Source organism: Gymnoscopelus microlampas, assembly GCF_963454915.1.
Source record: "Gymnoscopelus microlampas genome assembly, chromosome: 7".
NCBI lineage: Eukaryota > Metazoa > Chordata > Actinopteri > Myctophiformes > Myctophidae > Gymnoscopelus > Gymnoscopelus microlampas.
In genome coordinates, this window is record NC_139944.1 from 33,704,731 (window position 1) to 33,727,795 (window position 23,065).

General features: G+C 41.5%; 1 protein-coding gene across 1 annotated transcript in view; it reads left to right on the forward strand.

The window, feature by feature from the left end:
* The window catches only part of LOC311049121 (plexin-A2-like), a gene marked incomplete at both ends in the record, with an annotated part of 97,294 nt that overhangs the window by 22,636 nt on the left and 51,593 nt on the right, over window positions 1-23,065 (forward strand). The window contains 5 exons of the mRNA XM_084062591.1: window positions 223-357; window positions 12,518-12,618; window positions 17,170-17,293; window positions 18,659-18,812; window positions 20,784-20,880. Of these exons, the coding sequence (XP_083918717.1) occupies window positions 223-357; window positions 12,518-12,618; window positions 17,170-17,293; window positions 18,659-18,812; window positions 20,784-20,880 (611 nt within the window). The remainder of the gene's footprint in view (window positions 1-222; window positions 358-12,517; window positions 12,619-17,169; window positions 17,294-18,658; window positions 18,813-20,783; window positions 20,881-23,065) is intronic.

Sequence of the window (23,065 nt, forward strand, 5' to 3'; positions counted from 1 at the left end):
TGAAAGACAAAAACTAAAACATTTCAGGTGATTAAAATATGACTAAAACTAAATGGAATTTTATTCAAAAGACTATGACTAAAACTAAATCAAAATTTGCTGTCAAAATCAACACTAGGTCCAAGTGCTGTTGTACAGTATCTCAAGTCCGTTTTACTGAGAATAGAGGGTGGGAGCCTTGCACTCACCATCATGTCTGTGTGTGACTGTGTGCCCCTGCAGATCAGAGTGGACGCGCCTGGGGAGGGAGGGCTGCTGTATGAGACGGTGACGGTGATGAAGGACAGCAGCAGCGTCCTGCGTGACATGGCCTTCTCCCTGGACCACTACTCTCTCTACGTCATGTCCTTCAACCAGGTGAGCCCATCACCCGTGAACCCTCCTTGCTGTAGTTGGGATAAAATGTCACTAATTCCACTTCTTTGTCTTACTTTGTCACATTTGTTCCGACACACACAAACACACACACACGCGCGCGCACGCACGCACGCACGCACGCACGCACGCACGCACGCACGCACGCACGCACGCACGCACGCACGCACGCACGCACACACACACACACACACACACACACACACACACACACACACACACACACACACACACACACACACACACACACACATACACACCACATTCACGCTCTAGCAATGTGCCCGCCGTTGCCTGGGTTAAATTGGCATAAAGCCATAGGTTTGTATTTATGTATGGCTGGACAGTGAATACTTTTACTAGTTATTGGTTGATGATTAGGTAAATGACATTTAGAAGCAGTACAGTTTCCATTGAGGGTAGTGAAGAAAGTATGTTTCCCATGTGTTTTTTTTGCACAGACTGACTGAAATAATATAATGACATTTTATAATGAGCTTATTTATTTACTTTGCTTTTGATAGAAAATGTTGGTGGTTTTGACATCTGGAGAGCACATAAGACACTTTTTGGTACCATTTCTAACATGAGAATATCAAACATACAGTAGAGCTGACCATGTGTGAAGCAGAGTGATGGGATCTACATGCGTAGATCGTAATCTTTGGACAGAATATTTCTATTCCGTGAAATATAACCCAATATATGATGATGGTTGCAGAATAGGGCATATATGACAGTTGAAGAATACAGATGCTACTGTACTAGGGATGTTCATAGAAAAGCTCTTTTGGCATGGGTATGGGGATGGCATGCTGTGTTTTGGCTGCTTTGGCGTGGGAATGATACTTCTCTATTCCTTGTTTGCTTGGTTGCTCTATGGATTTGACATCCTATAGGATCTGATATGTCAACTATGTTGGCTAATTATTATCAGTAATCTTGTCATGGATAATCAGGTATTTCAATCATGTTGTAGATTTTTATTTTATTACTGCAATCATGTTATTTGTAAATTCTATTTTTTGTTGATTACAAATCATGTTCTATTCATATTTTGATTGTGTTATACATAGTTAGAGGCCTCGTATGAGCCCTTTGGGCTCCTTGCCTCCTCCTGGCACTTTTCTTTTTATATTCTGCACTGTTTTCTGTATTGTTTATACATTGTGCTAAATAATAAATGGGGTGTGGGCATAAACACAGACACACAGACATGCATTGGGTTCTGTAAGTAAAGTAAAAAACACAACAACAAAACCCTAAACTAAAAAGCATTACATCTATGCAAGAACAACACACAAAACTCTTCTGCCTACACCTCCAGGAATGTCGTTACTTTACTTAGAGCACCCAGTGACCACTTGTAAGGAATTCTAATCTACTGCATGACTATTATGCCTGAACACTGATTATAATGCATTATAAAAGTATTATTAGTATATATATTATGAAATACACTATGATCCTTGGCAAAAGAAAAGTTCAGTGAGTGACGAGCAATTATGTAGTATTATGATACTTGACCTTTTATGATCAATATAAAATCATTTATAATGAATATTGTATTCTAAATACGGATAGTCCCAATCCTTGATTCTGATTGGCTGGTTTCCGTGATAAAACACACTGTAATCTACTCCTTAGATCAGCTTACATCAGTCACAGGTGCGTTATTCAGTGCATCCGTAGCAGAACGAGTGATGGGGAGGGCTTGCTTTCCTAACACATCCTGAACTGCAAAGCAGCAGAGTCATGAAGCAAGAGAAGGCTCGCAACTCACTTTCAGAAAGCTCCACATTTATTTACAGCAGCAACACAGAACAACGTTTTGACCTTGCGGTCTTTCTCACTTGTTCTGTGTTGCTGCTGTGAATGAAATTGGAACTTTCTGAAAGTGAGTTGCGAGCCTTCTATTGCTTTATCCCATTAAGACCTGAGGCCGATTCTTTGAAATTAGTTTTCTGAAAAACCCATGTTGCTATATCAGTGGTGCTCAAAACAGTCCCCCATCTCAAAATATTTTGTTCCAGGGACCCCCAGAAGCAAAAAATTTAGTTAAAAATGTTTGCTTTAAAAGAATATATATAAAGATTTGCACACATTTTTAAGGTTTGTCAAAAATAGCAGATCTATAAGCTGGTAGTGCGGCACGAAGTGACGTGCTATGAGCTTGTATATCTGCTATTTTTGAATAGCCAAAGTATAAAATAAAGATTTTTAGCCCAAATCTAAAATGACACAGATCCTTAATAGGCTAAAATGCATTGTGATTCATAGACATAGAAAGTGTTACTGCTATGGGTGTCCCCAGATCTTTCTCCCAATGTATCTGTATTGTACTGATTGTTCAATCATTTAATCTTCCTTTATGTTCTTCCTAAATGTTTTCTTATTTCCACTGAACATTAATGAATCTACTAATTCCATTTCAATTCCTCTCCATTTGGGATTTGCTGTGTCACTCATCCACATCATTAAGTACTTAATCTGAGCAGCAAAGAATTAGCTACTCAGATCTGGCATTGCCAGCCCTTCACAGTGTTGCAATAGCATTAAGTTGTTAATTTCACTCTTGTCATCCCATTACAATTTCCTGAGGGTGTTATCAGTTTTGTTCAGGTCAACACTATTTCATTCACTATGCAAAACATCTGGATTGTGTGTGCAGTCGATATGCTGATGCTGGTGTAGCTACTCATAAGGCCATTTATACTCCCATTCAGAACGGGTTCATATGTGCCCATACATACTGAATGCAACCGTCATTCTTCACATACTTTGTCTTTATTGAGTTTCAACCATTTCATCCACTAGAGCAGAGGTGAAGCAGAGACCCTCACTACATCGTACAATAAATTCACAGAATCTCTGTACGTACGTACTGTACGTCTGTAGTTCACGTATCTCGAGGACCATTCGACCGACCGACTTCAAATTCGGCACACGCGTCGGAGACGACCCGAGGGAGTTGAGTGGAGTCGGGGCGGATAGGCGGTTGTACAGAACCACCAGAAAAGGCTCTGGCCATGACCCAAATGAGCCTATTGATTGCTATGGCAACCTAAGCCTAAGCTTGATTTGGCAAATTCCCCACACCTCAATACTTGAGGGTTTAAGAGCCATGCACTACAGGGCAGGTTGATTCATATTTTTTTGTCGTGGACAGATTTAGCTACATAGCTACAGATTTAGAAGTCTGCTACTAACACAGGTAGACAGACAGATACAGAGATCTCCATATATGGGCACAAAAGACAGGTACAGCGGGTACTCTGAGAAAGCCCCCGGCACTATGACTCAGACATAATTGCGGTTTGTCTGCACAGATATCATTTTAATGTTTGGTATTGTCATTCTAAAAAATAATCTTGGCATTAGGAATAAGTCTCTTTCGCCTCAGTGATTAATTTGAACTGGTCGATCAAGTAATACTTTAAACTTGAACCCCAGAATCCATATTCTGGAGGGAACATTAGCCAAAATATCTACGGTCCAAGTGTAACGCCCGGGATCCAACCCGGGTCTCCCGTGTGGAAAGCCAACATCTTAACCACTAAGCCAAAGGGATATCCCCATTGCTTGGGGGAGATATTAGACTTTCAGGCCATCAGGCTGAGGTAGTGAACCGCTCTGTTACACTCACCCCCCTTTTGACCTCCTCCCACAGGGAAACCCGATCCGAGTCACGGTCACGGCACCATTGTAACGCCCGGGATTCGAACGCTGGTCTCCCACGTGGAAAGCCAACATTTTAACCGCTAAGCTAAAGGGATATCTTCATCGCTTGGGGGAGATATTAGAGTTTCAAGCCATCAGGCTGGGGTAGTGAACCACTCTGTTACACAAGCACACAGCCGACTCAGGTCCAGTTTACTACAGTAAGTCCAGTGGGTTTTTAGTGGTTAATTCTCCCCAGACACAACACAATAACGCTCTACTCTACACAACTGTCCCGGGCGTCTAAAATATGCAGGGGAGTGTGCACAGGGACGGTGGAATGTTGTTCTAATTACTTATCCATGTATGCCGGCTTACGGTACATGCATCTTCCTTTATAAATGGCACAGACATGCCATAGAAAACCATTAGCGATGCGGCTTAGCTTTGCTCTGCGGATGTTTCCCCGCCTCAGTGTGCCGTTGTTCCTCAGCTGGAATGGCATCACAGTCAGGCTACCAGCGGCAGCGCTAGCAGTGGTATTTATTTGTTGCTGTTGTTTTTAGGCCGTTATCCTCTGGACCCGTTTGGAAGATAAGAGTGAACAGTGATAATCACTTTAAAACTCCCATCAAGTGATTATTCTGTCATGGCTGAGTAGCACTGTGAAACGGGATTAGGTTTCACTGTGGCCAAAAAAAGCTTTTCTATGTCTCCGCTCTCACTTTCTCGTGACTGCTGGGAATGTATTTTTAGACCCAAATCGAAGGACACATAGAGACAGAGAAATTCTAGGACCATTCCAGCTGTGTCATTCTCTACTTTAAAAACGATTCTTTTTTTCATTTTTTTATTTTTGTTTTGGCTTGGGGTGCTTGAAAACAGGCCGTATGAAGTTTGAGGAGAACAAAGGCATGCCATTTGAGGACAGAGGCAGAACGGAGGTGGTATCGTATAGGGTAGTGCCTTCTAAAACAAATCAAGGCCATCCTCTTTTTTTTTTCCTTGAGCGTGATAGACTGGAAGAGACAAGCCATCACTTATTGATGAGCACCGGTTGTTCAAGGACATACACGGGCTTCCTTCAAGGAGATAGCTGCGGTAGATAGATACTGCATGCCTTCACTGCTGCCCCTGCAGTGAGACTCCACTGACATCTGAGCTAGACAGCCGAACCGAACAGAACTGGACCAAACCTCACAGTAACTCTGGAATGGCTTTGAAATGACCCCCACGAGTCCAGAACAGAGCAAAGCCCCCCCCGTGTTGATTTTGACAGCACATTTTGATTTAGTTTTAGTCATAGTCTTTTGAATCAAATTCCATGATATTTTAGTTGAAATGTTTTAGTTTTTGTCTTGTTTTAGTTGACTAAATATCATAATATTATAGTCGACTAAATCTACAGTTGATTTAGTCGACTAAAATGTATTGTGGTGGTGCCTTAGTGGCGTTGTAATGGCTGATTTTACACTCGGTTGTATGTTGAAAATAGCCGATCTACAAGATCACAACGCGTCGCAGAGCGACGCGTTGTGAGCTTGTAGATCAGCTATTTTCAGAGCGCAACACCTGAGTGCAACCAAGCATAAAATGACTTGTCTTTTAGTTCTATTGGATCTCTTCTCCACTAGTCCCTCACTAACATGTTAGTCTAGTTTTTATTTGTTGACGAAATTATCAATATATTTAGTCTCAGTTTTAGTCATCATAGCTTAGTCTTTATTTCGTTTTCGCAGTGAAAAAAGGTAGTCGACGAACATTTCTCGTCATAGTTTTAGTCGACGAAATCAACACGGCTTTGGAATGACCCCCACAGGTCCAGAACAGAGCAAGTAAGCCCCCCCCCTCTCTCTCTCGCCCACCTCTTTTTCCATGCCAGATAATGGTTCCCTCACACCTTTCCCTATAAGCTTTCACGAGGATTTCCTACTTGCAGGCTTTTTCTCCACTGGATTTCCAGTGGATTTCTTTTTCTTTTTTTTTTATTATTCCAGGGAGCCAAACAATGGAGAAATGATGTGGAATGAGGAGAGGAGCACACAGACAGCCGACCCTCACAGAATAACAATGAGCATCTCTGTCTCCTGCCGAGTGCAACACGCAGGGCTAGCATGATGATGAAGTGTGAGCGGGAAGACAGGAAAGCAAGAGATCCTTTTGTGTGTGTGTGTGTGTGTGTGTGTGCGCGTGCGTGCGTGTGTGTGTGTGTGCGTTCGCGCATACGTATTACTATACTGGTGAGCAGTGGTGGTCAGTAACTCGATTATATTAGGAAAAAATTCAGGTAGGGGTTAGAATACTTACAGTAGTAGCACCACCGGTGTCGTGCACCGGAAATAGTGGATCTATAAGCTCACAACAACGCATCGCAGTGCACCGCGTTATGAGCTATGAGCTTGTAGATCCGCTATTTCCCAATCAATTTGTGACATGTCCAGCCCTTTTTTCAGACTGTTTTCAGAGAAACCACGTGATGTATAGTATCAAATATGACGTTTTCTGGCCATTTGATGGCTCCGTACCTTTAAGACTCCAGTCAGCTACAACGCTGCTGTCGGGCAGAAATCTCATACTGTATCTCCATAGTTCAACTTGTTATGTTGTTTTTGTAGGCTCTATGCACAGCAGCCATATTATCACTTCCTTCACAGGTGTTACCAATGATACTAATGAAGGCTCTGTTCCATTTTTATTGTAGCACACTACAGTGTTCTCAGACCTTTTCATTTCCACAACCTTTTCATTTCCACGACCCCCACTCTCAGAGTTACACACCTGTATAAGGGGACATTTGGAACCCCCTCAAGGAACCATGAGGGTCCCTGGACCCCAATGTTAGCCCCACTGGTGTAGCAGTGTTTCCAGTGAGCCAACATGCACAATATCAGCACCCTGACTCTGTTTGACCAGAATGGAACAAAGCCTTCATTAGTATCATTGGTAACACCTGTGAGTTCCTTGACAATATGGCTGCTGTGCATAGAACCTATTGATTCCCTACTTCATCATAGAAGAGTAGTGAAAAAAGCTAATCTAAGTGGTTGAATGAACACTGTACGATCATTTACTGAACCATAGGTGAATGCTTTGTGTCCAAATGGACTCTCACCTCACTGAACTCCAGTGATTCTGTCAAACAATGGCTACAGTTTTGAACCTGCACGGTAAGGCCTACAGTAACTTATGATTGTCATTTAATGGTAAAATTATGCCAAAAATAGCAGCTCTACAAGCTTACAATGTGTAGATTGGCTTTTTATGGTGCTGGACACCGTCGTATGATAAAGTATAAAATCAGGCTTAACCACTTAACCCGTTAAGACCTGGAACGCATCTGTGTCACTTTTTGATTTGAGCTAAAAAGCATTATTTTACACTTTGGCTATTCAAAAATAGCAGATATACAAGCTCATAGCGCGGCACCGAGTGCCGCGCTACGAGCTTGTAGATCTGCTATTTTTGAAAAATCTTAAAAATGTGTGAAAATCTTTGAATATATATTATCTCAAAACGAACACTTTTAACTCAAATCTTTGCTTCTGGGGGTCCCTGGAAAAAAAATATTGAGACGGGGGTCTGCGGCCAAATACATATAATTTTGGGGGTCCTTGACATGAAAATGTTTGAGAACCACTCTGCCCTGCCAAGCCAAAGAGCAGTAACTACGTTTTTGGACACACCGACTTATTTGGGTTGCCCAAAGGTCAAATTAGCCTTTGTGATGTTGGGGGATAAACAATTACCTCAAGAACAGATGTACAATTAGTGTAATATCACTTATATGCCAATATCTCATTTGGCTGACCAGTTGAATCACTTTTAAACCCATTTTTCAGTGATTTTTGTTTTCGTAGTTACTGCACTCTGCCTTGGCAGGGCAGCATAGGTTTTTCAGAAAACTGTTGGGATTTAAGGACACATGTTAAGGACACGTTGTGTTATTTCTGGCGAACGCTCCCCCCCAGAAAGGGGATGCATGGGGTTCAAGTGGTTAAAATGAAAAGGAGACATTTATTTCCAGGGCTTTTCCAGGACAGTCTCCTAGTGCTGTAGGGTAGAAGAATGTAGAAAACACTACCGCCCACTTCCCATGTTTTTTTCTCCCTCTCTCTCTCTCCTACTCCCCATGAGGACACAAACATATTTATTATACAGTATAGTGTGTGCCTGTGAGTAGGCGTGTGTGTCTGTGTGTGCGTGTGCGTGTGCGTGTGCGTGTGCGTGTGCGTGTGCGTGTGTGTGTGTGTGCGTGTGCGTGTGTGTATAAATGTATGCAGTACAGTGTGTTTCTCTGACCCTAATGTAACCTCGCTGCTGACAGTATGGCCTAATGCTGAGCTGCTATACGGTGCAGAGAGTTTATGCATAATATATTCACCGGGATCACCACATACGCCTTGCAAAGTAAGACCTTCAAACACATGTATGTTGCAGGGCTCAGATAGCCAGTGGCCTAATTTTGAAAACCACGTGTGAGCTCTCTCTCTTTCAAAATATTTCATAATGTCTTTATAAAAATAGGACGATATTTGAGGACATAAATCACTGAACAAATGTATAAATGACATTCTGGAACGTATCCCAGTATATGCCCCAAAATGATATGTACATAATATACATAATATACAGTTGTAGATGGAGAGATATCAAATATGCTGTATGTTCATCTCACTGAATTATTTTAACCCATTCAATCCGGGAATGCATCTGTCATTTTAGATTTCTTTGGCTAATCAAAAATAGCAGACACACAAGCTCATAGCACGGAACCGAGTGCCGCGCTATGAGCTTGTAGATCTGCTATTTTTTGTTTAAATCGTGAAATTGTGTGCAAATCTTTGAATATATATATATTTAAAGGGAACATTCGTAAAATATTTTGTTCCAGGGACCCCCAGAAGCAAAGATTTAAGTTACAATTGTTCACTTTAAAATACATATATATTCAAAGATTTGCACACTCTCTATTCAAAAATAGCAGATCTACAAGCAAAATAAATCTAAAATGACAGAGATGCTTTACCGGATTGAATGGGTTAAGTTCCAGCAAATCCGGATGAAAGCGTTGAAGTGCCACACTGGTCTGGTGTGGTCATGACACGGCCTATATATTATACACATAGCACCGTTTGGAAATGAGGTATTATGATTGCATAATGCCTAAAGCGGACGGTCCACCGTTTGACCCTATATCATGACACCATGCAATGCTATAAACAGCCCGCCATATGGACACGTCTCAGCCTCTCAGGATATAGGTGCTGGTGGTGAGGGTGGTGGGGGTGGTGGGGGTCGTTGCCTATACGGATGGCTTACATCTCGTTGCTATCGGGCAGAATCCTTGTATGTCCAAAACTGTTCCTTTTTCATCATTATTTTAAAATAGTGAAAAATAGCCGATTTACAAGTTCACAACGTGACGCGTTGTGGACTTGTAGATCGGATATTTACCCTCCTTTTGTGTGACACTCTTGTACGACAAAGTAATGCATTAACCTACGGAAAAACGCCAGAAAAAGTTTAAATATGGAGTTAAGAGGTTTCTTTCTGCCCGACGGCAAGGATTTGCTCCTCTCTGCTCAATAAATGATGTGGGAGAAGGCCAGGGAAGGCCAGTTCAATGAAAGCTTAATGAGAAATACTAAGTAGTAAGTACACACTGCATCTACTTTTGAATTATTTATGGGGCGTCGATGAAGACCTGTAAACAGATTATATGAAGGCTTATTGTCAAAATGATCTTAAGTCTTCTTGAGTCTCGAGCGCATGTGACAGCTTCATAGAGAGAGACTGGCATTTGTACGTATTTACTGCAGTATGAATACACGGTAATAATTCATGCAAATTAAACCAGTAAGTTAATTCAAGGTTGTAAAAAAGGACCAATATAGGGTCCATTTGGGTCCATTTTTACACTTTCAGAACTTCTAGTTAAGTACATGAACCCTGCAGCGTCCCTATTCTGGGGGGAGCATTCTAAGAAAGTAGCTGATCTTTTCTGATCTCAAGTATAAAGTACCTGGGGGACCCCGGGTTCAACTAAGTATAGTGTTTAGATGGTTAACACTGACGATTTGACTGTGTAGACAGAGAGAGGAGAGATTCTCTGCGAATAGCATTTGAGGACAACCGTAGACATCAAACAAAAGGACTTGCCTTTCATTCAGAACTGATTTGGATTCAAGGCCGTGCCTCCTGGCTCGGGTCAAATCGACAGAACAAACCTCATGGCTGTGATATGTGTCTGTGATGATCCGCACATTTTGATTCTGGGAAGGATGTCAGACACTGATGAGATCCATAGCCCTACCCGCTCGGAAAGGTCCCGCCCCATTTTCCCAAGTACAGGAGCACCTGCAGATAAGAAGGGTTCTCGAATTATTCCCATCATTTCAGAAATTGAGTCAAGATCCCACCCCCCTATACACGCACACACGCACGTGTGCGCGCGTACACGCGCGCACACGTGGCAGCGGTGGCCTAGTGGTCGATTCCCCAATTCATCACATCGATCATGAATCACCGCTGAATAGCCCTTGAGCAAGGCTTCCATGCAGGGTCCGGCTGGAAACAAGTTTCGTACTTAGTCCGACACCCTGGGTAAACAACAAACTTTGCTTTGCTTTGCGCACACACACACACACACCCACCCACCCACCCACACACACACACACACACACACACACACACACACACACACACACACACACACACACACACACACACACGCTTACATGCACACAGTCCATGCCTCTGCTTTTGACATCCTCCTCTCTAGTCTTCATTTCTATGGTTGGTGGGGATTTGTTTCATCCCTGCTTCAGGTCAAACTGAATTAAATACATACATTTCCTTTAGGGGAATATTTGATAATATCACAATTTGATGAACAATTTAAAGAGACCACATTGTTCCAAAAATAGTACATCTACAAGCTCACAGCATGTACTTTCGCTAAAGTACACAGGGCTTAAGAAAATGCCCTGCATCAAACCCGGCACACACTCCAAAATCATTTTTGCAAATGCGATGCACTGAATATGCTCTAAACCCCAGGACAGTAATAAAAAGAAGGGAGGGGAGAAAAAAAAAAAAAAAAAATGAGTGAGTGAGAGAAAAAGTCATTTTGTCAGGTGCGGCAGATAATCCTTTTTGCCAACACAGACCTGCGAGAGAAGCCACTTACGCTATGGAGAGCGCCGGAGACACTCTAAGCCATAATCCACTCTACATTTATTATTGCATACATCAGGAAATTGCATGCATCGCATGTCAAGGCCCCGGGAATAATAACAATGTATAAAATAGCCTGGCGGAGAGTGCTTTGGTTTTTTGGTATGCAGGGACATGACGCTGGCCCCGTGTCCTACAGTGGTGTCTGTTATATGGAGCTAATGGACTGCTCATACTGGACTGTGTTTGTCTAAAAGAGAGTGTGTGTGTGTGTGTGTGTGTGTGTGTGTGTGTGTGTGTGTGTGTGTGTGTGTGTGTGTGTGTGTGTGTGTGTGTGTGTGTGTGTGTGTGTGTGTGTGTGTGTGTGTGTGTGTGTGTGTGTGTGTGTGTGTGTGTGTGTGTGTGTGCGTGCGTGCGTGCGTGCGTGCGTGCGTGCGCGCGCGTGTGTGCTGCATTAGTAGTACAGAGACTGCTGCAGAAAATTCACCCTAATTGTGGTACCATTTTTTTTAATGAAAATGGCTTACTGCAACATAAAAGCCAATGTTTCTCAAAAGACTAGCAGTTAGGTCATTCCTAGTGCTTTCTGACAGAAGAGGGATATTTTTAATTTTCCAACCAATTCCTAATGGAGTAAAGGCGTCAGTGTTTCAGTGGTGCACAAGAAAATCTGACTTCTTACACATGGGACACAATACTCTCTGTAATGCAAATGTAAACTTGTATAAGATATGGTGATATATGCTCCCTATCTCTCCCAAGTTGTTGAATCACAGCTTGTCTATAGAGGGCCACTATATTTCCACACTCACTCCAGAGGGCCACATTGCATATACTGTACTCGCTGTACTTCGCCATTCTATGTCACACAAAAGTAGCACAAATAGCTGATCTACAAGCTCAAAACGCATCGCAGTGCAACACATTTTGAGCTTGTAGATCTGCATTTTTAGCTATTGTTGAATTCGAATCCTGATTTTAGCGTTTGTCACTATTTCGAGTTTACATGAACCACGTGACCGGCGCTGTTATCTGCACCCGAGGTGACGCAACCCTAATACAAGGCTCTGCTCTCACCCTGGGTGCTGACGTCACAGTACTGATGTCATACACTGTCCTCCAAGTACTTTGTGCATATTGAGCCCTACCTTAATGTACTCTGACAATGGCTACTGATGTGTACGCTGTATGCCTGAAAAAACAGAAAAACTAAACAAATCACAGATAATTTATGCTTTTCTTGATGCTGTTTTCATTTTGAGCATCTGAATAACACGTCCTGTTGTTTGTCATTTGATGTTTTTAGGTGGCGCAGGTGTCCGTGGAGGCCTGTGAGCAGTACCTCACATGTGGGGAATGTCTGAGTGCAGGGGACCCGCACTGTGGCTGGTGTGTCCTCTTCAACACGTGAGTCTATTGCTTATATCCTACCAAGCAACCAGGTCTAGGAACACAAGCCCAAAAGAAGCGACTATGGGCCACATGAGCACTTTAAACATACATCAGCTATTTGAAAATAGCAGATCTACAAGCTCACAACACAACGTGTTGTGAGCTTGTAGATCTGCTATTTTCAAATTAAATCTTGGGGCGAAATTACAATAAGCAGACCTGGCAACACTGCCTGTGGCTGTCGTGTCTTGTTCAACATGGTAGTCCCGCCCCTTGTATCCTCTCCCTCCTGTCTCTCTAACTTTTACATGAACTTGCATCATTTATCAGTGGTGGAAAAAGTACTCACATGTTTTACTTAAGTAAAAGTATCAATGCTGCAATGTAGAAATACTACTGTTACAAGTGAAAGTCCGGAATTCTAAATTTACTTGAGTAAAAGTACAAAAGTATCAGTATCAAAATGTACTTAAAGTACCAAAAGTAAAAGTACTCATTACGCAGAATGTCCCATTTCACAAGTTTTCAAATGTATACAAATCTTTTGAAAATAGCAGATCTACAAGCTCACAATGCATGGCATCGTGACGCATTGTGAGCTTGTAGATCGGCTATTTTCAAATGCCCTAAATGTATATAGTGTAGGGCTGAGGTGGTTAATGTATGTTTTGTAATAATAATCAAAATCTACAAAGTAGCTAGTAACAAAGTTTTAAAATAATTGTATTGGAGTAAAAGTAAAATATTTGCCTCTGAGATGTAGTGGAGTAGAAGTAAAAGTACTGAAAACTGGAAATACCCCAGTAAAGTAAAAATACCTCAAAATTACAGTAAAAGTACAGTACTTGAGTAAATGTGCAGCTAAAGCCACAAAGGTAATTCACCACACAGTTTGTCGTTGTGAGGATTACACCATACTAAATAGATAAAAAACTAAAAACAGATCTTTTGACCACCCCCGAGCCAGCAATTATCAACAGCTGGCGAGAAAATGAAAACAAGGAATGAGTCATATCTTGGGACGGGGTCTATTCAGTACCAGATACCCCGCATTGCCCACCAGAAGCTGTTGCGCGTTTAGCAAGAGCTTGGCTGTGAATGGGCTACAGAAGAGATTAACTACAAGCACAGTGGGCACTTTCACCTAGACCGCTGCAGACATTTTGTCAGTGCAAGGTCTCCTCTATGTTTATTATCTGACCTCCATGGTTAACTTAAGTCAATGGTTCTCAATGTGGGGGACCTTGAGGGGGTTCCAGAGGGTCCCCCAGCAAAATGAGTTAACATAGCATCAAAATCAGTTTAATCACTTTAAACCTATTACATCAGCTTTTGAAAATATCTGCTATTTTCAAAAGAATCTTGGAAACCTTTGGAATATTTTTAACAGCTCAAATCTTGAAAGGGGGGGGCCTGGCACAATTTATTTTCAGATGGGGGTCTGCTGCCAAATACATATTTGGGGGGTCCTTGACCTGAAAAAGTTGATATGGAGCAAAGGGGATTCAGGTAGATCCCAATTTGTTCCTGCATCTACCACTATTTTGAAGCTGACCTCAGGGAGAGATTTATACCGCTTTCTGTCGTATGATGTGTGCAACTCATCTACAAATAACCCGCCGACAATTAGCATAATTTAAGTAGCAGTTACCAGAGGGAGGACTGAAACGAAATGATAAATAATGTCTTTCTTGTTAATTACTTTATTTGTTTTTTTTATTTATTTTTCTTGAATGCCCGCTTTGTCAGTCAGGAGTCCCATTTCTCAGGGAGAATAAATGTCTTTGTGCGTCTGCGAACACAGATAGGGCTCTGTTCTGTTCCTTCATGTAAACCAAAGTGAATCATGAGTACCCATACGGCGGAATGAGTCCTTTATTTTCCAGTCTATTCAATTCATTCCAGACAGGAGTTTGGGGGGGGTTTCTCTTGCCTCTGAAAGCCTACTAAATGTCAGGTGGAACCCTTTTGAGATCCCAGCTTCCCACCCATGGCACAGCAGCTCAAGACCTCTTGCTGACACCATGATGCATAGGTACAATATATAATGAACGTGTAAAAAGACCCCCTGGAGGTGGAGAAGAGAACAAAAAGCCCCACTCACCTCCCCCCCTCCCCCCTCCCCCCTACCTCTCCTCATCTGGCAAGCCACGGCAGAGAAGACAATGTAGTATAGGGGATGAAAGAGCATCTGAGATGAAACGAGGTCTCTTTACAGAGGCACTTCAGTTGATGAGCGGTCAGGAGGTGACCGTCTATCCTCCGGTGGCCTCAGATGTGCCTGGAGCAGCCCTGACCAGTAACAGATGTCACCGCCTCTCCATTCCCACCTCATATTGTCTCGTAATTACGGCGGAGCCCTCTGTACTCTATAAGTGTCCTCTGGAGGGGCATGACTCCTCAGCCGTGTCTGAGAGACTTTCTTTATGGTTCATCTTTTTTTTAAACGTTTTTATGATAAATGAATGTCATTTTTTATGCCTCATTGTACGACGGTGTCATGCAAAAGTAGCGATAATAGCCGACAACACATTGCGATGCGACACATTGTGAGCTTGTAGATCGGCTATTTTCGCTCCTTTTGTGTGACACTCTTGTATGATGAAGGAGGGCATTAATCTACGAAAATAAATCTTTGAATTATTTATTTCATTCATATTGACATGCCCAAAATAGGGACGCCAGCATGAAAGTGTGCAAGTCTCTCTGTGGTTTTTATAATTATTTATCCAATGAAAAGTATTAACAAGAGCTTGTGACTAAATACGAAGAAAAAAATAACACAATCATAATTATTGCAGCTTGCGGCAAGCTAAACAATAAAAACTGTAGTATTAAATAACATATGCAAATCCTTTGAACACTGTTTCAGAGACATAGCGAATTCAATTCTATGAGATCTATGAATTTGTATGTTGCGACTTTAACATCTGTAGTTCATTTCTTTGGCCACCAGATAGCGACCTATGCTTTTTAAGCGTTGTTTAAAGTCACGCCCATTCCCCCTAAAGCCCCGCCCCCTTTGCCTTGCAGGGTATATACCTGTATAAGGAAGGCAATGCATACAGTCCTCGGCGTGTTCCTAGAGTAGCTCTAGCAAGCTGCTAATAACTACATTGGATCCATTGGTTCTTTTTTCCATTTCCTGAATAGTAATGTTTCCTCCCAACAGTGACGATATGTAAAGAAAGAGGAGTCTATTGCTAAAGGCAGTAAAAATTGAGTCTGATAGAGTAATGATGTGGCTCATTCTCTTTAAGTGTCTGTATGTGTCAGCTGCAGTTCAATAAAGGATAGATCAAGATCAAGCTGTCCTTCTTAACTCCGGGACAATTGGGACTTTAATGAGGTGGAGCTGGGGACGGAGGAGTGTTGCTTGTCGCTTGCTGAAAAGAGAACGACAAGTTCAGAGGCAGTGATATTTAAAGACAGATCCCAATCGCCTGATTGGTTGACTGCAGAATGGCAGATTCTGAATGTCCAGTAGTGCTCACTGTAGGGCTTTCACGACTAGAGATTTTTACAGGTCGACTAATTTGACCCAGTGGTAGTCGACTAGTTGAAATTTACATTAAAAAAAATGTACAAAAAAAAAATAGTTTTAATGCCATCCTGCTACTATATTACTATTATTATTATCCTCCTGCCCTTATTTCTATGCCGTTTTAAGGGAAGCGCTTCTGGGACAGCAGCACAGCACCACAGCAGCGTCTCCAAGGATCCCCATTGCCCAATAATAGGCTTTTATTGGGCATACTTTTGACCCCCTTTTGATAAAAAATAAAGTCAGGAGGATAATAATAATAGTAAGATGGGCCATTACTATGGCATTAAAACAAATAAAAAAAAACAAATAAAAAACTAGTCGACTAGTTGGTGAAAGCCCTAGCTCACTGCATGCTCCCCTTCAAGCTGCGAATGAAAGGATTTTTGTTATTCCACGCAAGAAACTACAGTACAAAGATGAAAGCATGAGAGAAGAGATCTTCCTTGTTGAACTTACACTTAGAGCCACATTCCTAATTACCAAAATGTCTCTTTCAGAGGCAGATCAGTATCGAAGCAGTGACGAAAACAAACAAAACACTATCTGATGTTGTAACAGGTTTATGGTTGATATGGAAAGTGATATGGAATCCTATTCATCATGACTGAATCACGAACTAAAAGTGTCTAACAGTAGCTTTGCTCAACTTAAAACATTTATATTTACATTTAATTCAAATATGAATGAATTTCAGGTAATTTCACATTGGTATGAATACTCTTTCAAATTGCGTGAATGACATCACTGTCATAGTTTCATCACTGTTTCATCACTGTCATAGACATCACTGTTTCTCAACCCTTACAGGTCTATTTGGTCCCATTTGCATACTCTCAAAGTTAGATTAACACTGAGGATTTTACAGTGCACATAGAGTGGCGTGCCCGAGATAAAAAACATGGTATCAAATGCGGATCCGTGGCCTAATTAAATGTACATCAAACTGGGGGTCCTTGAAATTCAAAAGGTTGCTATACAGTACATGGTAAAACTCCAACAGTTCCTCTCTCGCACCTCAGGTGTTCCAGGAGGGATCGTTGTCAGAGGGCAGAGGAGCCGTTCCGTTTCGCCACCGACATCGACCGCTGTGTGAAGGTCATCGCTCATCCGGACAGCATTGCCGTGTCGGCACACAGCGTGCCCGTGAGTCCACTCCTCATTCCTACACTAATGGTTCTTAAATGGTCCTTTAAAAGGCTATATGGTTCCACAAAGAACCATCAACTAACTACTAAAGAACCATTTGATTCTTCTAGTGAATGGTTCTTCATGTTCCTCATCTAGTTCTAGAGAACCTTTTTTTTGTCAAAGTTCTTTGAGGAACCTTTGAACTCTTAAACCATGTCTTAATAGGCAGACGTTCATCGAAAATAGCAGATCTACAAGCTCACAACGCGTCGCACCGCGACGCGTTGTGAGCACCAGGGGGGTACCAGGGGGTCCCCAGCTAAATTAGAAAATGTGTGTGAATCTTTAAATATATTTTTTTCAAAGGCGAACATTTTTAACACATTTTTTTGCTTCTGGGGGTCCCTGGCACAATATATTTTCAGGTGGGGTTCCGCGGCCACATACATACCAATTTGGGGGTCCTTGACATGAAAAAGTTTGAGAACCACTGACATCGCTTCTACCACCTTACGGCTATACATAAACAACTAGAAAAGTGCAAGCATCGAGACGCCAGGCTGGGTTTGCTGCCCAGGAAGTCAATGGTAGCCATGGTGATTTTCGTTATTTAAAAAAAATTCAGGACCCATTTTTAAAAGTAATAAATAGAGCTTTGATGGGATTAAAGTTATTAAAGACCACGCTTATGCCAAAATCCCACATGATATCTAGTCTTCATATTACATTTGCCCAGCCCTTGCATTTCTTCAGAAAGAATCAATGTGCTGGTAGGAGTGTGCCTTGCTCAAGGGCGTTTAGGATCGATGTGTACAGTATGTGTGTGTACTGTAATACTAGCTACCCTCCAGTCTTTATGGCTCACTGCAACGGGAACAGACCCTGTTGCCAGCACCAAAACCATAATGGCTCACAACTGCTTATAATACATACTTATACTGTATATATATACTTTAATACACTTCAGTAGATACCTAGCCTGGAGCTACGTATAGAACCCTCTCAGTTACCTGTAGTTCCAGGCAGTTAAAGATTAAATCTGTCTGAGCTTTAATATAATTTGCAAAAATAAAAAATAAAAGAGATTTACAAAAAAAATATCTGAGCATGAAATACATACTTTTGCTTCTAGGTTGATACACGTTGGTCATAATTTGTTGCCTTGCTGAGGACCCCCTGGAAGACGAGGTGATGCATCTCAAGGGGTTTATCCTCCAATAAAATGTTCAAATAAAATAATAAATCCTATTTATTTTTTCATCAAAGACGAAGTGCCTTGGAATTATTTTCTTTGCAAATCTGCAGTCCACACCATTTTGGAGTTAAGCAGTACTTCTTTGAAAACCCTTACATATTTTTGCTTGTTCCCCCCTACTGTAGCTTCTACTGGAGGTTAGTAACATACCGGACCTTTCGGCGGGGGTCACCTGTTCCTTTGGCCAGCAAGCCCAAGTGGACGGCCACGTCAACGGGAACAGGGTCATGTGTCTGTCCCCAGCTGGCAAGGAGGTCCCACGGATACCAGAGGGACAAGGTGAGCACATGGCAATGTGGATCAACAAGAATATTAATACCATTAAGGCCGGGAACGCATCTCTGTCATTTTGAGATTTCTTTGGCTATTAAAGAATTGCAGATATACAAGATCATGCTATGAGCTTGTAATTTCTTTTTGAACATTTTTAAATCTTGAAAATGTGTGCAAATCTTTAAATATAGTATATACTGTATATATTTTTTGCCTCTGAAAGGCTACTAAATGTCAGGTGGAACCCTGACATTTAGTAGGCTTTCAGAGGCAAAAACCTGGGCCCTGGCCCACAGGTTGGGACTCTCTGATCTATATGTATGTATGTATTTGAGGGTATGCCGTCGTAGAATTCCATAATATGGATTTTATGGAGAAATCCATAATATGGCCACCATACTGGAGACATTATTGCCAGTTGACAGAACTTTATGAAAGTTTAACCCATTCAATCCGGGAACGCATCTGTGTCATTTTAGATTTGAGCTGTACAACCATTATTTTATACTTTGGCTATTTCAAAAAATAGCAGATCTACAAGCTCATAGCGCGGCACCGAGTGCCGTGCTATGAGCTTGTAGATCTGCTTCTATTTTTGAAAAATCTTGGACATAATGTGCAAATCTCTGAATACATATATTTTTGGAAACAACATCTTTATAACCAAAACATTTTGGAGGTCCCTGGATCAACATATTTGTACAAATGTTTGCTATAAAAATATATATATGTATTCCAAGATTTGCACACGTTTTCACGATTTTTCAAAAATAGCAGATCTACAAGCTCATAGCGCGGCACTCGCTATTTTTGAATAGCCAAAGACATGTTTTGTTCCCGGATTGAATGGGTTAATCGATGGCTTTCACTAATTCCCCTGGAATGAACCCTGTTAGTTTCTGTGTCACGCTCTCTCTCTCTCTCTCTTCATTTTCTCTCTCTCACTCGTTCTGTCTGTTTCCATCCCGCCTCTCTCTTTCTCGCTCTCTCTCTTCCACGTCTCTCTCATTCTCTGTTATCTCTCTCTCTCATCTCTTATCTCTACCAATCTCTTACCTCATCTTCATCATCATCTCACTGTTGAGCATGTCTTATCCCTCTCCCCTCCCGTTCTCCTTTTCTTCCCTCTCCTCCTCCTTGATCTGCTGACTTCCCTCTCTCGCTTTTTCTGTCGTCATCCCTCTATTCTAACTCTGTTTCTTTTGTAACTTTATTTAGCCAGACAGGCAAGATTAACCAAAGCATCTGTCATTTTAGATTTTAACCACTTTAACCATTATTTTATACTTTGGTTGTTCAAAAATAGCAGATCTACAAGCTCATAGTGCGGCACCGAGTGCTGCGCTATGAGCTTGTATATCTGCTGTTTTTAAAAAATCATAATAATTTGTGCAAATCTTTGAATATATACAGTATATATATTTTTAAAGCGAGCATTTGTAACTCAAATCTTTGCCTCTGGGTAGTCCCTGGAACAACATATTTTGAGATGGGGGTCTGCGGCCAAATACATATCATTTTGGGGGGGCCTTGACATGAAAAAGTTTGAGCGCCACTGATATAGAAACATAGGTTTTAGACGACATTTGTAGAAGCGGCCTCAGATCTTAATGGGTTAAAACCTCTAGTCTTAGTGAAACGAATTTGAGTTACAACTGTACTCTACACCAAATCTCTTCACCAAAAATTACAGATCTGAAAGCTCAAAACGCTCGAAAGCTTGAGCTTGTAGATCTGCTATTTTTGGCAGACGTTCCCCCCCCCAGGCATGTTGTGGTTCAAGTGGTTGAAGAACAAATTCTTATTTACAACTGCAGCCTGGCAAAAGGCAAGGCCTCTTCTGGGAGTGGGAAAGTGGGCTAAAAGAAATCAATAATTGAGTTAAAAAACAATACAAACTACACAATGTAATAATGTATTTATTTTTTATCTCTATATTTTTAATGCATCTCTCCCTCCCTTGTCTCTCCTCCCCAGACTGGTCTGGCGTGGAGCTTCGCCTCAACTCCAAAGAAACGGGTCAAATGGTGGCCAGCACGGAGGTCAAGTTCTATAACTGCAGCATACATCACACGTGAGTCCCCCCCCCCCTCCTCCCCTCCCTGTATTGGGTCAATAGATAGCAGAGCGCCAACCTCATTTAAAGCAATGATGTACCAGCCCGCTCTCACAACCCTACTTAAGATCAGGCTGTCAGATATAGTTCTCCCACCACAACCCAGTTCAAATCATCTGTCTGATATGATTTAGATCAACCGTGAGGTCATTAGCCGTGGCTTGTTTGTAAAAAAAAAAAAAATCGTATAAGATTTCAGCTAGAACACTAATCGCCAGTGGTGGAAAAAAGTACTCACATTTTCTACTTAAAAGTATCAATACTGTAATTTAGAAATGCTCTGTTACAAGTAAAAGGCCCGTGTTCAAAATGTTACTTGAGTAAAAATACAAAAGTATTGGCATCAAAATATACTTAAAGTACCAAAAGTAAAAGTACAAAAATGTTTGAAAATAGCCGATCTACAAGCTCACAACGCGTCGCGATGCGACGCTGTAAAACAGGGCAAAAGTGGTTAATGTATGTTTTATAATATAATTATTTATATCTGCAAAGTAACTAGTAACTAAAGTTTTCAAATAATTGTAGTGGAGTAAAAGTACAATATTTCCCTCTGAGATGTGGTGGAGTAGAAGTAAAAGTATTGAACATTGGAAATACTCCAGTAAAGTAAAAGTACCAAAAAATGTTACTTAAAGGGTAAGACCACTTTGGTAGAGGTTTGGGTTGTGTAGTTACCTTGCCATGATGTAACTCCAAATGTGGGCAAGAAATCAAAAATAATTGCTCCAGTGATTAGAAATTGATAATTCAAAATATGCTCCTCATTGACTTACATTGTACAGTAAAACAGCTCTCATAGTCACTCTTTTAGCACATAAATGAACCCAAACATAGCTGATTCAGACAATATAGAACATCACCAAACCCAGTACTGTTTGTTTTTTTAATAAAAATGTCAACTTCCTGTTGATTTTACTATTTGAAGATCTGGATCCGGATCCGCCGATCCAGTCCGGGTTTTCTACTTATTAAAAATGGCAAAATCAACAGGAAGTTGACATTTTTATTTAAAAAAAAAAACAGTACTGGGTTTGGTGATGTTCTATATTGTCTGAATCAACTTTGTTTGCGTTCGTTTTTGTGCTAAAAGAGTGACTTTGAGAGCAGTTTTACCGTACAATGTAAGTCAATGAGGAGCATATTTTGAATTATCAATTTCTAATCAATGGAGCAATTATTTTTTATTTCTTGCCCACCTTTGGAGTTACATCATGGCAAGGTAACTACACAACCCAAACCTCTACCAAAGTGGTCTTGCCCTTTAAGTACAGTACTTGAGTAAATGTACTTATCTACTTTACACCACTGCAGTAATCGCTGAAGGCAGGATTATTATTAGAAGATTTTTCTCTTAACCTTTATTTACCATGGCAAATGTTTACTGAGCATAAAATGCCGCATATGTTCTGACAAATCCATCCGCCATATGGGAGCATTTACATCTGAAAGTGCAGCGAGCACGGTGCAGCAACCTATAAGACGTGAGTGATAACACACAAAGACTTGACTGTCAGAGTCTATACTGCAGCAACGGTTTGATTGATGGACAATTCATAAACACTGGGGGGTTAGCCCACAGATCATACGAAAGCCATCTATTACAGCCTCTCAGAATTGCGCCGCTGGGGTGTCCATAGACCCATATTAACCCATGCGACCCGGGAACGCATCTGTGTCATTTTTTTTGAGATTTGAGCTATAACCATCAAAAATAGCAGATCTACAAGCTCGTAGCACGGCACCGAGTGCCGCACTACGAGCTTGTAGATCTGCTATTTTTGAAAAATCTTGAAAATGGAAAAATGGAAAACTCAAATCTCTGCTTTTATTTATTTTTTCAAAAAGCGAGCTTGTAGATCTGCTATTTTTGAATGGCCAAACTAATCTAAAAATGACACAAATGCGTTCCCCCGGATTGACTGGGTTAAAGAGAAAAAGTCATAAGCTCATCATCACACCCCTCCGCTATCCCCAGCATGGCCTCCATTAGCTGCAGATTGACCCTGTGAGCGCTGTGATTAATATTTCAGAACCAAATGCACCCCCTCGCCAACTGCCCTGCCTCCTTGCCCCCCCCCCCCCCCCCACTCACCACAGCAGCCTCCCCCCGACCCCCAGCTCCCGCCTCAGTATGTCTCAG